At 36.9% G+C, this 12307-nt stretch overlaps 1 protein-coding gene across 4 annotated transcripts in view; it reads right to left on the reverse strand.

Annotated features, from left to right (window-relative positions):
* NBEAL1 (neurobeachin like 1) overlaps positions 1-12307 on the reverse strand; it is a 76042-nt gene that overhangs the window by 16588 nt on the left and 47147 nt on the right. For all 4 annotated transcript variants that reach the window (XR_011726528.1, XM_071747165.1, XM_071747164.1 and 1 more), the window contains 12 exons: positions 11139-11314; positions 10624-10777; positions 8635-8763; positions 7702-8007; positions 7450-7599; positions 7011-7168; positions 6201-6325; positions 5212-5338; positions 3065-3213; positions 2073-2206; positions 1377-1478; positions 68-163 (listed from right to left, as the gene is read on the reverse strand). Coding sequence is in view for 3 of the 4 variants with exons in the window: in XM_071747165.1 (XP_071603266.1) it covers positions 68-163; positions 1377-1478; positions 2073-2206; positions 3065-3213; positions 5212-5338; positions 6201-6325; positions 7011-7168; positions 7450-7599; positions 7702-8007; positions 8635-8763; positions 10624-10777; positions 11139-11314 (1806 nt within the window). In the remaining variant the exon portion in view is untranslated. The remainder of the gene's footprint in view (positions 1-67; positions 164-1376; positions 1479-2072; positions 2207-3064; positions 3214-5211; positions 5339-6200; positions 6326-7010; positions 7169-7449; positions 7600-7701; positions 8008-8634; positions 8764-10623; positions 10778-11138; positions 11315-12307) is intronic.

Here is a 12307-nt window from a genome sequence, read left to right on the forward strand (position 1 = left end):
TTGAGTTAAAAAAATCCAATCTTTCAAACTAGAAAAAAAATAATTTGGAATTTTTTTTTTTAATTACCACAGGATATTGAGCAAGGTCATTGTAAGTTCGTCCTGCCATTGTGTTCAGCTGCATAAGGTAGTCAAAGTTGGAGATTTCTCTATTCACCCATTTCTGAAGGACAAAAATGACACAATGGGAGTCATTATATCAAAGATATCACTACTGCAAATTACATCTTGTCAGTATTTAGCTGTCAGATGACAGGATTGGCAAGTGAATGACACAAGGCTGTAAGAATGGTATGAAAGTCCAAATTTAACCTATCCAAATAAAGTTTATTTTCCCCTTGATCAAGTGACTGTGCTATCAATATTGCAGTAAAATTATGTCCCTGATTGATGCCAATACTGTTTTTAAATACAGGACAGCAGACAAGTAGCAGCCCCAGAATAAAAAAGGAAAAGAAGAACAGAAATGAAAGAAGCAACACGAAGGTAGGTAGACACGGACTGAGAAAAAGAGAAACAAAACTTTGAAATCTATTAAGAGTCATAAGGTCAAAACTTATAAATTGTTCTCCCATTGGCTAAGGGTACAGGAATTTGTAAACTAACACTGTCCTTGTGCTGTCACTCCACTATTATATTTTAAACCAAGGAACAGACAGAGCTGTATTCAGAAGGGCAGAATACCTGTCTGTAATAGGATAGAGACTTTTCATTACAGCTGGTATTTTATCCACATAAACATAGAACATGATAGCTTTTATCATTGTGAAAGCAAAGAAAAATCAAAGTATTTCCTATATTTTAGAAGTAATTTATAAAGTTTCCTCCCTCAGAGAAAACAGTACTTGTGGAATAAAGAGATGGAAGAAAAAAAATACATTTACTACATTTTAACATTTATTCCTCTTTAGGGTAATACAGACATTTTTACATTTTCCTTTTATAGTAATATTAATCATTCCCTTAAGAGCATATTTCCTGCTTAATCTTCACATGGGTTTTGCTGAAAATCCCACCATGAAAAGGCATCAGGGGACATCAGCTGCACACGTAGCAACAGAAGTTCCAAAATGTGCATTTGAGATCATGCACTAAAACCAGAAGCAAGTATGCTACATGCTTTCCATTGTTGTTGGAACATTTGCCATAACCACATCAGCAAACCTTGGCTCTATCCAATTACCTCACTGACTCTAAACACAAAACACAGCAATTCTGGAAACGTATTGTGAAAGTTCACTGACTAAAGATATAGAAGTTGGCAGCTGCCATCTAAACAGTGGAGGTAAAGGAGTTAAATTAGTAGTCCAGGACCTTCCAGGACTACTACAAGAAAAAGAGGAATGCTCTATACCATTTATAATGAAGTCTCATACCTGCATCAAACCTGAAGCTTTAAAAAGTTCCTGTGGAGACCTGGTTCCAGAAATATTTGGAGAATGCAGTGACAATATTCGACTGTAGACTTTGTTTCGTACCTGTTAGCAAACAGCATTAATAAAAAAATATTCTGCTGACAAGTAAACAACTTCTCTGCTAATTAAAATGTGAACTAAATGGAACACCATTATACTTTTAAAACAATTTCTGATATTTATCTTAGTCCCCCACACAAGGATCATTCACATTATCCAGGAAAAAAAAAAGTTCACTAATCCTAAACCACAGAATATAGAAATAGCAGTGGTTTCCAGTGTTGTGGTAAAACAGAAGATTTCCTTTTCTTTGTAATTAATTTACTCAGAATATTTTAAAAAATGTGTGGGCTTCAAGATATTTGGATTAGCGCTGATATAATTTTATTTGAATAATTGTTTGGTATCAGAACAGAGATATGAAAAAGAAGAATCTTGTTTGATCCATCTTTTAAAAATTAATCTATTTGTAGATGTCAGACTGAGATTTTCACAGGCTGCAATCTAGATTCCCCTAATGGCTATAACTAGAAAACCTTTTGATACTAGTGTTACAGTATTACAAGAGACACCAAGCTCAAATTAGACATTAACAGTGAACTTAAACTTGACACTTGTTCTAATTATATAAATCAAGGCAATGTGGGAAACCCATACCTCCTTACTGAAGTTGAGAAAATAGTTGGTTTGATCTGTAAGGAAGATCTCCAAAGCCGACCTTCTCAGGTTGTACCGACGCAAATGTATTTCTCGAATTTGAGAAAGGTGCCATTTGAAATCAGAACCTACCCCTAGGAAGAGCACTTTGATTACTGACTTGGAATATATCAAAAACTTTTCATCTAGACATAATACAGCATCATTGCTATCAACCCAGTTTTATTCCTAGAAAAAGAAAATTTTTTAATGTTACTTCATCAACCCTATTGCTAGAAATGTGTTATTAACTTCAGCTGTTGTTCTGCTGAAAGGCAGGTGGAACTACCAATGGAGTGTGCAATTCATTTGTGCTTTCTGACCAGAGACACATTATATATATATATATATATATTATGTCTTCTGCTGACAAAAAATATGAACTAATCTTTGTTTTCTTCAAATATAAGCCTTTATGTTTAGAATTGCCCAAAGACCACCTCAATATACAGTTTTTGAAACAGTTTGATTCACTTTTTCATACTCAACTGTGTACTCTATTAAAAGTTCCCAAAATTAATATAGATTATTAATGTTTATATACTCCTACTTTTTAATAATTACTTACTACTACTTTTTATTCAATCTATGAGTGAAACATTATTTCTCAGGGAGAACAGTGAGGTGCCATTCCAACAGCAAACTAGAGGTAATGACTCTTTTTAGCCAGTAAACTTTATCTTTTTTACTAAATTGATTTTTTAAACTAATATTAAGAAAAGTGAATAGTTTAACAGCTCAGGAAGTACAGTTCCAGATAACTGATTCTGATGGGATCAGCCAGCCACTGACCACCAAATACAATATGAATTTTCAGTACAGATCCATAACATGTCTCTTCACAATTAGTTTGACACTCATTCTCAAATAACGAATGAAACAAAAAAATCAAACTCAGCATACTAAAAACAGAATGCTGAACTGCACTGAAAAGAGATACTGATCATGCTTACCTTCCTCTTTTTCAGTGCTACCATCAAAGAAATAGATGTGCTGTGTAGTGACCTCCAGTCTGCCAGGTATCACATCAATTACTGTAATGAGTTCACAGTCTTCAGATAATATGAGCTTTTCTTTCTGACTTTGCTCGTCCTTCTCATCCCTAAAAAATACCACTAAGTGTTACAGGGTAGGGTAGATTATACAGTTTCTTAAGTACTTGATAAGAGTACATTTCAGAAAAAAATCTGACCTAATTATTTCAGTCTCAGATACAATGGACTTAGCCTCATGTTTTCATAATTCAAGGGAGGTCTTCTCTTTCTTATTTAACTACTAGGTGTTTAAACACTCTGCCACAGAGAAGAACTGAGTCCTGGTTCATGTAAATAAAGTTATCTTCAGAAGTATTTGAAGTAATACTACTCCAAAACCTATAGAGATGACATCTCACAAGAACACATTCAGTAACTCTTAAGGTACAATAAAATGCATGAAGTGCCACATCTCTACTGAATTTCAAGAGTGCAGACACATACAGACGCATGCTTTACATTGCATATCCAGTTGCTGGAGTGAAGCATTTGCTCCCTCTGCCCTGCTCACCTCCTTTTATTTGTCTGACAGTATAGAGAACACCCCTACTATTGATAGATAAGAGCCTGTTCCCATCTGGTTTATGATAAGAGTTTCTGATTCTTAGAGAAATAAGGAGAGGGGTCAGCAGAACTGCTACCCTGCACTTCTGGAGGGCAGACTTTGGCCTGTCTAGGAGATCAGTTGAGAGAGGCCCTTGTTTAGGAAACTGACTGACACTCTCTCTTGAAAGGCTGTCCTGAAGGGCAAAGGAGTCCAGGAAGGCAGGATGCTTTTTAAGATTGAAACCTTAAAAGTGTAGAAACAGGCTATTCCCTTCTGCCAAAAGATGAGCAGGCAGGCAGGCAGGAAGACTGGCTTGGCTGGACAGAGAGCTTTGGCTGGAACTCAGGAAAAAAAGGAGAGTTTATGGTCTTTGGAAGAAGGTGCAGGCAACTCAGGGAAACTACAAAGATCTCGTCAGGCTACTCAGGGAGAAAATTAGAAGGGTCAAAGACCAACCAACTAGAACTTAATCTGGCTACTGCCACAAAAGACATTAACAAATGTTTCTGTACATATATTAGCAAGAAAAGGAGGGCTCAGGAGAATCTCCAACCTTTATTAGATGTGGGGGAAAATATAGTGACAGTGGATAAGGAAAAAGCTGAGGTACTCAATGCCACCTTTGCCTCTGTCTTTAGGAGTAGTACCAGTTATTCTCTGGGGACCTAGCCCCCTAAACTGGAAGACAGGGATGGGGAGCAGAGTGAAGTCCCCATCATCCAAAGGGAAATGGTTAGCAAACTGCTACACCACCACTTAGACATATACAAGTCTATGTGACAGGATGAGCTCCCCCCAAAAGTAGTGAGGGATCTGAAGTGCTAACCAAGGCACTGTCCATCACCTATCAGGAGTCTTAGCTAACTGGGAAAATTGGAGATTGGTACATGTGACAAGAAGGGCTGGAAGGAGGATTTGGGGAACTATAGGCTCATCAGTCTGACATTGGTGCCAGGGAACGTTAGAGAACAGATCACCTTGAGTACTATTACACAGCATATGCAGGACAAGATAATCAGACCCAATCAGCACAGGTTTATGAAAGGCAGGTGTTGCTTGACTAACTTGATCTGCTTCTGTAACAAGGTGACCTGCTTAGTGGATGAGGAAAAGGCTGTCTTTACACTTTAGTAAAGTGTTAGATACCATTCCCCACAGCATTTGGAGAAGTTGTCTTCCTATGGCTTGGACTGGTGTATGCTTCACTCCATAAAAATCTGTCTAGACCCAAAGAGTTGTGGTGAATGGAGTTAAACCCACTTGGCAGACAGTAAAGTTTTTTGCCCAGTCACTTTTTGCCCAGTGAAATCGATTTGCAAATTGCTTATGATGAATCCAATGGCAATTTTTCTGCTGTTCAAAATTACTACAAAGCCCTGGATTGGACTGTTAAGACCAGAAAAAGAAAGAGAAGCTTTGTATGCTAATTAACACCTGAAGTTGTTTCTTACTGCTTTTTCCTAGCACAGAAATAAATTTCAGCTGTTCTGAAACAGCTGTACAGTTTTCCTGTACTTACAAATTCAAAATGACTGCTGTGTCTTCTTCTGGTAGTTCAAGGACGTCATCTTCCAGGTCACTCACTTTCACCTGCTTCACTGCCTCCAGAAGGAGAGACTCACTAGAGGGCTGTGTTGGGTGCACACCTATCAGAAATAAACAGTTCAGAAATTTTTTTTCTGCAACACTTTTGGAAACCTAAACTACTGAGCATTTTCTACTGTTGAATGTTGGTATTAACTGAGATAGAAGCAACTAAACTTCTTGACTGCTTTTGGGGATAAGCAGAACATTAAAAATAGCCCCTGAACTAACTTGAAATATATGTTGAATATAAATATATGTTGAACACTATAAAGTATAAAAACAATATAAAACACATTAAAGAATTTTAGAGTGAAGTCTGTTGTGTTCATTTCCAATAAAATATTTTGCAGTGTTCTTCCAGACACTTAGAGCATGCAGATTTCACAGAAAGATGCTGCACTTGGATTTAACTAACTTGGGTTTACAAGAGTGTTATTTTTTTTGGTTTGAGTCTTGATACCCAATACGTGCAACTTGAAGACTCATCTCTGGTACACTTGTGAAACAAAGTGCTTCATAACTATGCACTAAATTATAAGGTCAAAAAGGTTTTCATCAAGTAATGTATGCTTAGCTTGGATCTCATTGTTTCTTTGCCTTGAAAAAATAATCTTATGCAAAAAAGCTATGTGACTGCATGTTTTAAAATAAAGGAGGTTTTTTGGTGGGTTGCTTTTTTTTCTTTTCTCTTTGCAACAAAAATACATGTTTCAGTGAAGCAGGCAAAATGAACTCTACTCAGCAGGAAGATGCTGTTTAGGGTCAAAGCACAACTCTTATATTACACATTTTACTACAGAGAAAATAAAGAAAATTAAAGATTTGTGTCTACCATACACTGATTCTTAAATAGAGCAAAGTTTGTATCTTCAGTAAAGACTGAAAAATGCCAAGTAAAATAGAAAATACATACAGATTTACCTAAATTATCTCTCAGGTCACTAGCATCCTGATGAGAATTGAAGTTGTAGTTCTGCACTAGTTTTAGTCTCATACGTGAAAAATTTTCAACATTTGAAAGTTTCCAGTGAATGGGCTGCTGTTTCCTAGGAAAACAAGAATATGTATAAAAACAGTTAAAATAAGTTAATAACTCACTTGAATGAACTGTGGTTATTAAAGAGTACATATTTAGAGAAATACTGGTTATCCACCTATACACTCTGAAACAGAAACAATAAACTGCATTTTAATTTTATACTTCATATTGCATCTCATCATCCTTAAAGCACTTTGTAAACAGTATCTATTTTCTACTAAAAATCAAATTGTTTGCGCTTTCAATTTATAACATTTTTAAGAATTAAAAAATCTTTATCTGGAACTTCCCCAAAAGTTAAGACAGGCAAAATGTATTATTTTAAATTAAAATTAGCTTCACACATATAAAGTTAAGTCTTTATTAACAAGTCTAATCTCTCTTCTCCAACAGAGCCACCAATCTCTCAGGAAGGTTTTGCAATTGCTTCATCAATAACTTCTTTAGTACTTGGTAAGAAAATCTAATATGCAGATAATCAGCTCAGCATTACACTTCAAACTTTGCACTTTGATAATTATATGTAAAAAAAAAAAAATTATAAGAGATGCATTCAACAGTACTTTCACATGTCAAGAATGGTTACTTGAGTTAATTTGGCAAGGTTTTAACCGTACTAAACAGCAAGTTAGTCACTGAGCAAATTCCATTTAAGTATCACATACTATTGGATTTAAGAACTTCACTCTTACATTTCAGACCAAGGACCACGTTCAGAGAGCAAGTAAAGCTGGACTGCTCTCCACTGTCTCAGAATAGCTGTGTGCTGACTATTGAGTTGCTTTAACATGCTGTTGTACCGCAGATTTTCCTGTCGAGCCTTTCTGCTGAATGGTTCCACAAAATACTCCTGAAAGACCATTGAAAATAAATCTAGCACTGAAATCACAGTTGTGTGGCTTGCAAAAATTCTCATAAATTAAGAAGGAACTAAAAAAGCTTAGCAGTAAAAACATTTAAGAGCATATTCTACAAGTGCATATAGTCACAATGTCCATAAAATCTTAAAACAGTCAGCCTGCCTGCAATCACTTGAATTTGATCATCCTGGTATTCAGTCTCCCCATCTTTTAAAAGGCAACTCCTAAGATATTCCTTCCAAGAGAAACCTGCATTCACTCAAAACCTTACCTGAAATTTAAGCTTACTTTCTCCTCTCTCCCGGTCTCGCTTGTGCATGTTCACCATAAATGCTTCATAACAGTCTTTCCAATAAAGTGCCATCTGCTCCTGATCATGTCTGAATGAATTCTCTTCATACTGTTTCATATTTGGAATAATCTAGTCCCACCAAAACAAAAAAGACGTCACTTCTGAAGCAGTTTCTCTGCTTTCATGGTTAAAAAGAGGGGAGGAAATATACAAAAAGAATCTACTACTTACATATTTGTCAATATAAACTTGCCACTCATCAGAGCTGCAGTATTCTTGAAAGTCCTCAAAGAAAGATGGGCTGCCATTGGTAGGAGGCAATGAAGGGAGATGCAGGTCCATGAAGAGAAGTTCATAAATCTTGGATACCAATGTCCGAACAAGAGGAATCAAAAATGAGTAAGTTTCTGTCTTCTCTTCAATTGATCTACTCAAGATGCCTTCCAGCTTTCCCAAGAGGTAGCATCCTTCAGACTGGCTTTCAATTACTTTGGTCTGGAGAAGGGTGTTTAGTTTGGCTGCTGCCATAGCACAGACCTACACAAACGACAAAAAAATTAATAAACCCTTGAAATAGTATTTTTTGAGCACATATCTTTTTAGCACTGGAGTATGAACATATTCTTGCTGCATCCCAGGTAGCCAGTAGGCACACATGCAAATATGGGCACTGATTATTCATCCTGTGATGACCAAACCTGAGGGAGCTGCAAACCCAAAGTTACACATCTGCACGAAGACAATCACATACCTAGACCAAAAATCCTGGTTTTATCAAAGGGCTCATATTCCAGGCACAGCCCTGCCAACTTTGTTCCAAATGTTGATTAGGCAGAGCAGTCCAGGTTCATATACACTTCATGTATGTAAATCTGAAACTGCTACTAATGTAAATGTTATAGTAAAAACAAAAAGTCATGATCAGAATCACCATCTTACTACCACTAACGCCTACATAGTCCCATCTCAAAGAGCTTGCCCTCTGCCTCCCTCTCATGTTTAGAAGGTGGATGCTGCTAGGACTGCAGAGGCTAAGAACCAATAAAGCATCTTCCCTATGGAAGGAGCAAGGCTCTGCTCACTGGTAGGAACAGCTTCCCCATAAACCACAACAGTTACATTAAACAGGCACTTAAAACCACTTGCAGGAATTTGCAAACAAACCTGTAAGTTATCTTGTGCAATGAATCCAAGGAGCAACTGGACTTGCACCTGTGAGAGCCTGGTGGCTTCTGGGCCAGCAGAGTACCAGACTGAGAGGCTATCCATGAGAGTCACTAGTTCTTCCAAGAGCTATAGTGGGAAAAAGATTTGCATGAAATAAAATTAACAATAATTCAACCTAGAGACACAATAATTTCAAAGACATGAGAAGCTGTGCTCACACTTCTAAATTATCCAAACCCAGAAAATCACCCCAGAACACTGCAGTTAAACCAGTAATTTGAAACAATTCCTGACTACTAAAATCTACCTATCTCAGCTCAAGTATCTTCCTGAATAAAGACAAAACCAACACTTAGCATATATGCTTAGGTTTTTCCTGTATTTTAACTCCATCAAATGCAATTCCTTTAGAAAAGTTAGAAAGTCCACAAGCAGGTTTAGTGTCTTCACCAAAACTGAAAACACACTATTATTAATAGCACATATACCATACCCACTTGAAGTTTCCAGGTTCATCATATACAGGATTTTATTTCATTTTTTTGCCTTGTTTTACATTATTTGAGTGTAATGCTAGTATAATTTACAGCAACCCCAAAAAGGAAGTCTTCTTTCATGAGTATCTGATTTAGTGAAATGCCTGAAACTTCGTAACAACCATTAATGTATTCTAAAAAATAAATTAAAAAAGAAAATGGGAGGCATTCCTTTCTGTCAGTATTTTGATACTAGAAGTGATACAAACCTTGTGAAAGGTAGGTATTCATAAGCCAAATAGCAGTTTTCACTATACAGACATAATTGCTTAAAACTAATCTGCCTTGATACATTCCCTAATAAATTACTTAAATGAAAAATAATTCTTTTGTTTTGTTGTGATTCTCCAGAATCACATTAATGCTTCTGTGGCTGAAAGCTGTCCTGCTTAGAATATTATGGTGCTCTAAATTCTCCCAGGCACAGTGGGAGATAATTTATGAGGGTATTGTTATTTTCAATTCAGAGTTGGCAGTAAGTACAATTCTTATCACTCCAAAGTTCAGATCTCATTTCTAATTAGATTTCAAAGCCAGATCACAGCAGAAGGCAAAGCTTTTACTAAAAGAAGCCTTTTAAAAAACAATAAAAAGCTTTAAGATTAAGCTGTTTAATTATAAGTGGTATTTTGGAAAACAATTTAGAAATTATTGTGTTGACAACTATTACCATTACACTTAATCTTTTCAAAAGAACTAGACCTTAAAAAATAATTTTTTAAGGATTTATCATGACATAATGATGTTTTCCATATAATACCTCTCTTCTTTAGTCATGACAAAGAGAAATGCAATCACAACATAGGGAAGGAGGCAAGACCACTGCCAGAAACTACATAAAAAGAGGCAAATTAGGGCTGTCTCCAACATATTTGGTGAATGGCAGGACAAACAGCCAATGACAGAAAGTTCTTCACTTACTGCTTATTGTGTTTGCTAGTCTTTTTTTTTCTTACGTTTCTGACTGTCATATGCAAACAGCTCAATTTTATATATATGCACAAAATCGTGTTGAAATTCCAATACTAGTAAAAGCCCAGAAGTGATATTTCTCAGCTTGCAACTGAGAGCAAAGTTTTGGATGGTCTTTTATTCAGGACACACACATAGAGACATACATGCTGATAAAGGGTGAAAAACTGATGCAATTTCATTAGCTCCTATATTTTCTAAACATTTCTCCAGGTCTGAAGATAACTGGATTTTCAATAAAGAGTAATATGCAAGGCTTATTTAATTCTCAAAATTAACTATATTCCCTGTAGTAAGTATTCATGCTTTTTTACTCAGTATGGCACAATGTAATGTACTGCACTATGAACTCATACTCTGTAGTATCCATAGTTTAAAAATGTATGCCTAGACAAGATGACAGTATCCAAGATGAATACTTTTTCATTACTTTTTCAGCCTATATACAGTACTTCCATTATGCACTTACTTACTGTACCTTTTCTGTCCATAAATTTGAATTAATTAGTCCTTCTGCCTGTAGGAAATCTTGTACAACTAGCAAGAGCTTGAAGGCATTTTCAGCATGTGTAGGGAGAGCTTTTGAATCTCTGTTATCAGTGACTGACCATTCTAACATCTTCTCCAGCAAGCTGTATGGAAAACAAAATCCCAAAGTAATTACTACATCTTCTAAGTGTAAGTGGCTTTAAAAAATCCAATTAAGTATTTAATCAAATCTCAGTCCACAGTGACATGACTACCATGTTCTTGATAAGCCATTGAGGTAAAAGAGATTTTAAGAAGCTCATGAAACCAGTGATACAGCTGCAAAATCTTATGGCCACATTACTTTACTAAATAGGTGGCAGAATGTACTTCTGACAGTATGTGAAGAGACAGTAAAGTACATCTTGTTGGGAAACATCCCTTCCTATCTGCACTATATCCTTTACTTCTGCTTTTTGTCAGAAGGGATGAAAGAACCCACCCACCCTTGAACTGTGTACTTACTTGAGTTTTATTTCATGAGAAGGTTGCAGCAACTCATTAGATATCCCCAGTTTGGTCAGTGCAGAAAACACCTGTCCTCTCTCAATCCAAGCAGCATCATCAGATTTTTCAATGCCTTTCCACATTATACATAGTAGGATGTCTGTAAGTAACTGTATGAGTTCATTATAACCCCCCTACAAAAGAAGAAAAATAATAACAACCCTTATAGACTGAAAAGACTTCAAATCATTTCTTGTTCATCATAGTCTCTTTGCTTGCATGTTTTACATTTTTGAAAACCTGGTAGTCTCAATTCTGCTTTCTAAATACATGAAAACATTAATATAAGACTGTAGCTTGATTGTATGGTGTATCAGATACTGACTTGACTTCTACATCATTATTTCAATCTGACCTTTAGTTACTTTTGATTTTTTTCACAGCAAGTCTGCTCCATGGATGAGGGGACTGAACACATCCTCACTAAATTTGCAGATGACACCAAATTAGCTGGGAGTGTTGACCTGCCTGAGGGTAGGAAAGATCTGCAGAGGAATCTGGACAGGCTGGATCAATGGGCTGAAGCCACTTGTATGAGGTTCAACAAGGCTGAGTGATGGGTCCTGCACTTGGGTCACACAACAACCCCAGGCAATGCTACAGACTTGAGGAGTGGCTGAAAAGCTGCCCAGTGAAAAAGCACATGGGGGTGCTGGTTGACACCTTGCTGAACATGAGCCAGCAGTGTGTCCAGGTGGCCAAGAAGGCCAACAGCATTCTGGCAAGCAGGACTAGGGCAGTGATTGTACTTGGCACTGGTGAGGCTGCACTTCAAATATTGTGTTCAGTTTTGGGCCCCTCACCACAAGGACTTGGAGGTCTTAGAGCATGTCCACAGAAAAGCAATGAAGCTGGTGAAGGGTCTCCAGCAGAGGCAGGAGGGACTGAAGGAACTGGGGCTGTTCACTCTGGAGAAAATGAGACTGAGAGGAGACCTTATCACTCTCTACAACTACCTTAAAGGCTGTTGTAGCCAGATGAGGCTTGGCCTCACGAGTAGCAAGTGACAGGACAAGAGGAGATGGCCTCAAGTTCCACTAGGGAAGGTTTTGATCAAATATTAGGAAAAATTTCTTCACTGAAAGAGTTGTCAAGCATTGGGACAGGCTTACAAGAATGTGTTTGAG

This window comes from Heliangelus exortis, chromosome 6 (genome assembly GCF_036169615.1).
Source record: "Heliangelus exortis chromosome 6, bHelExo1.hap1, whole genome shotgun sequence".
Lineage (NCBI taxonomy): Eukaryota > Metazoa > Chordata > Aves > Apodiformes > Trochilidae > Heliangelus > Heliangelus exortis.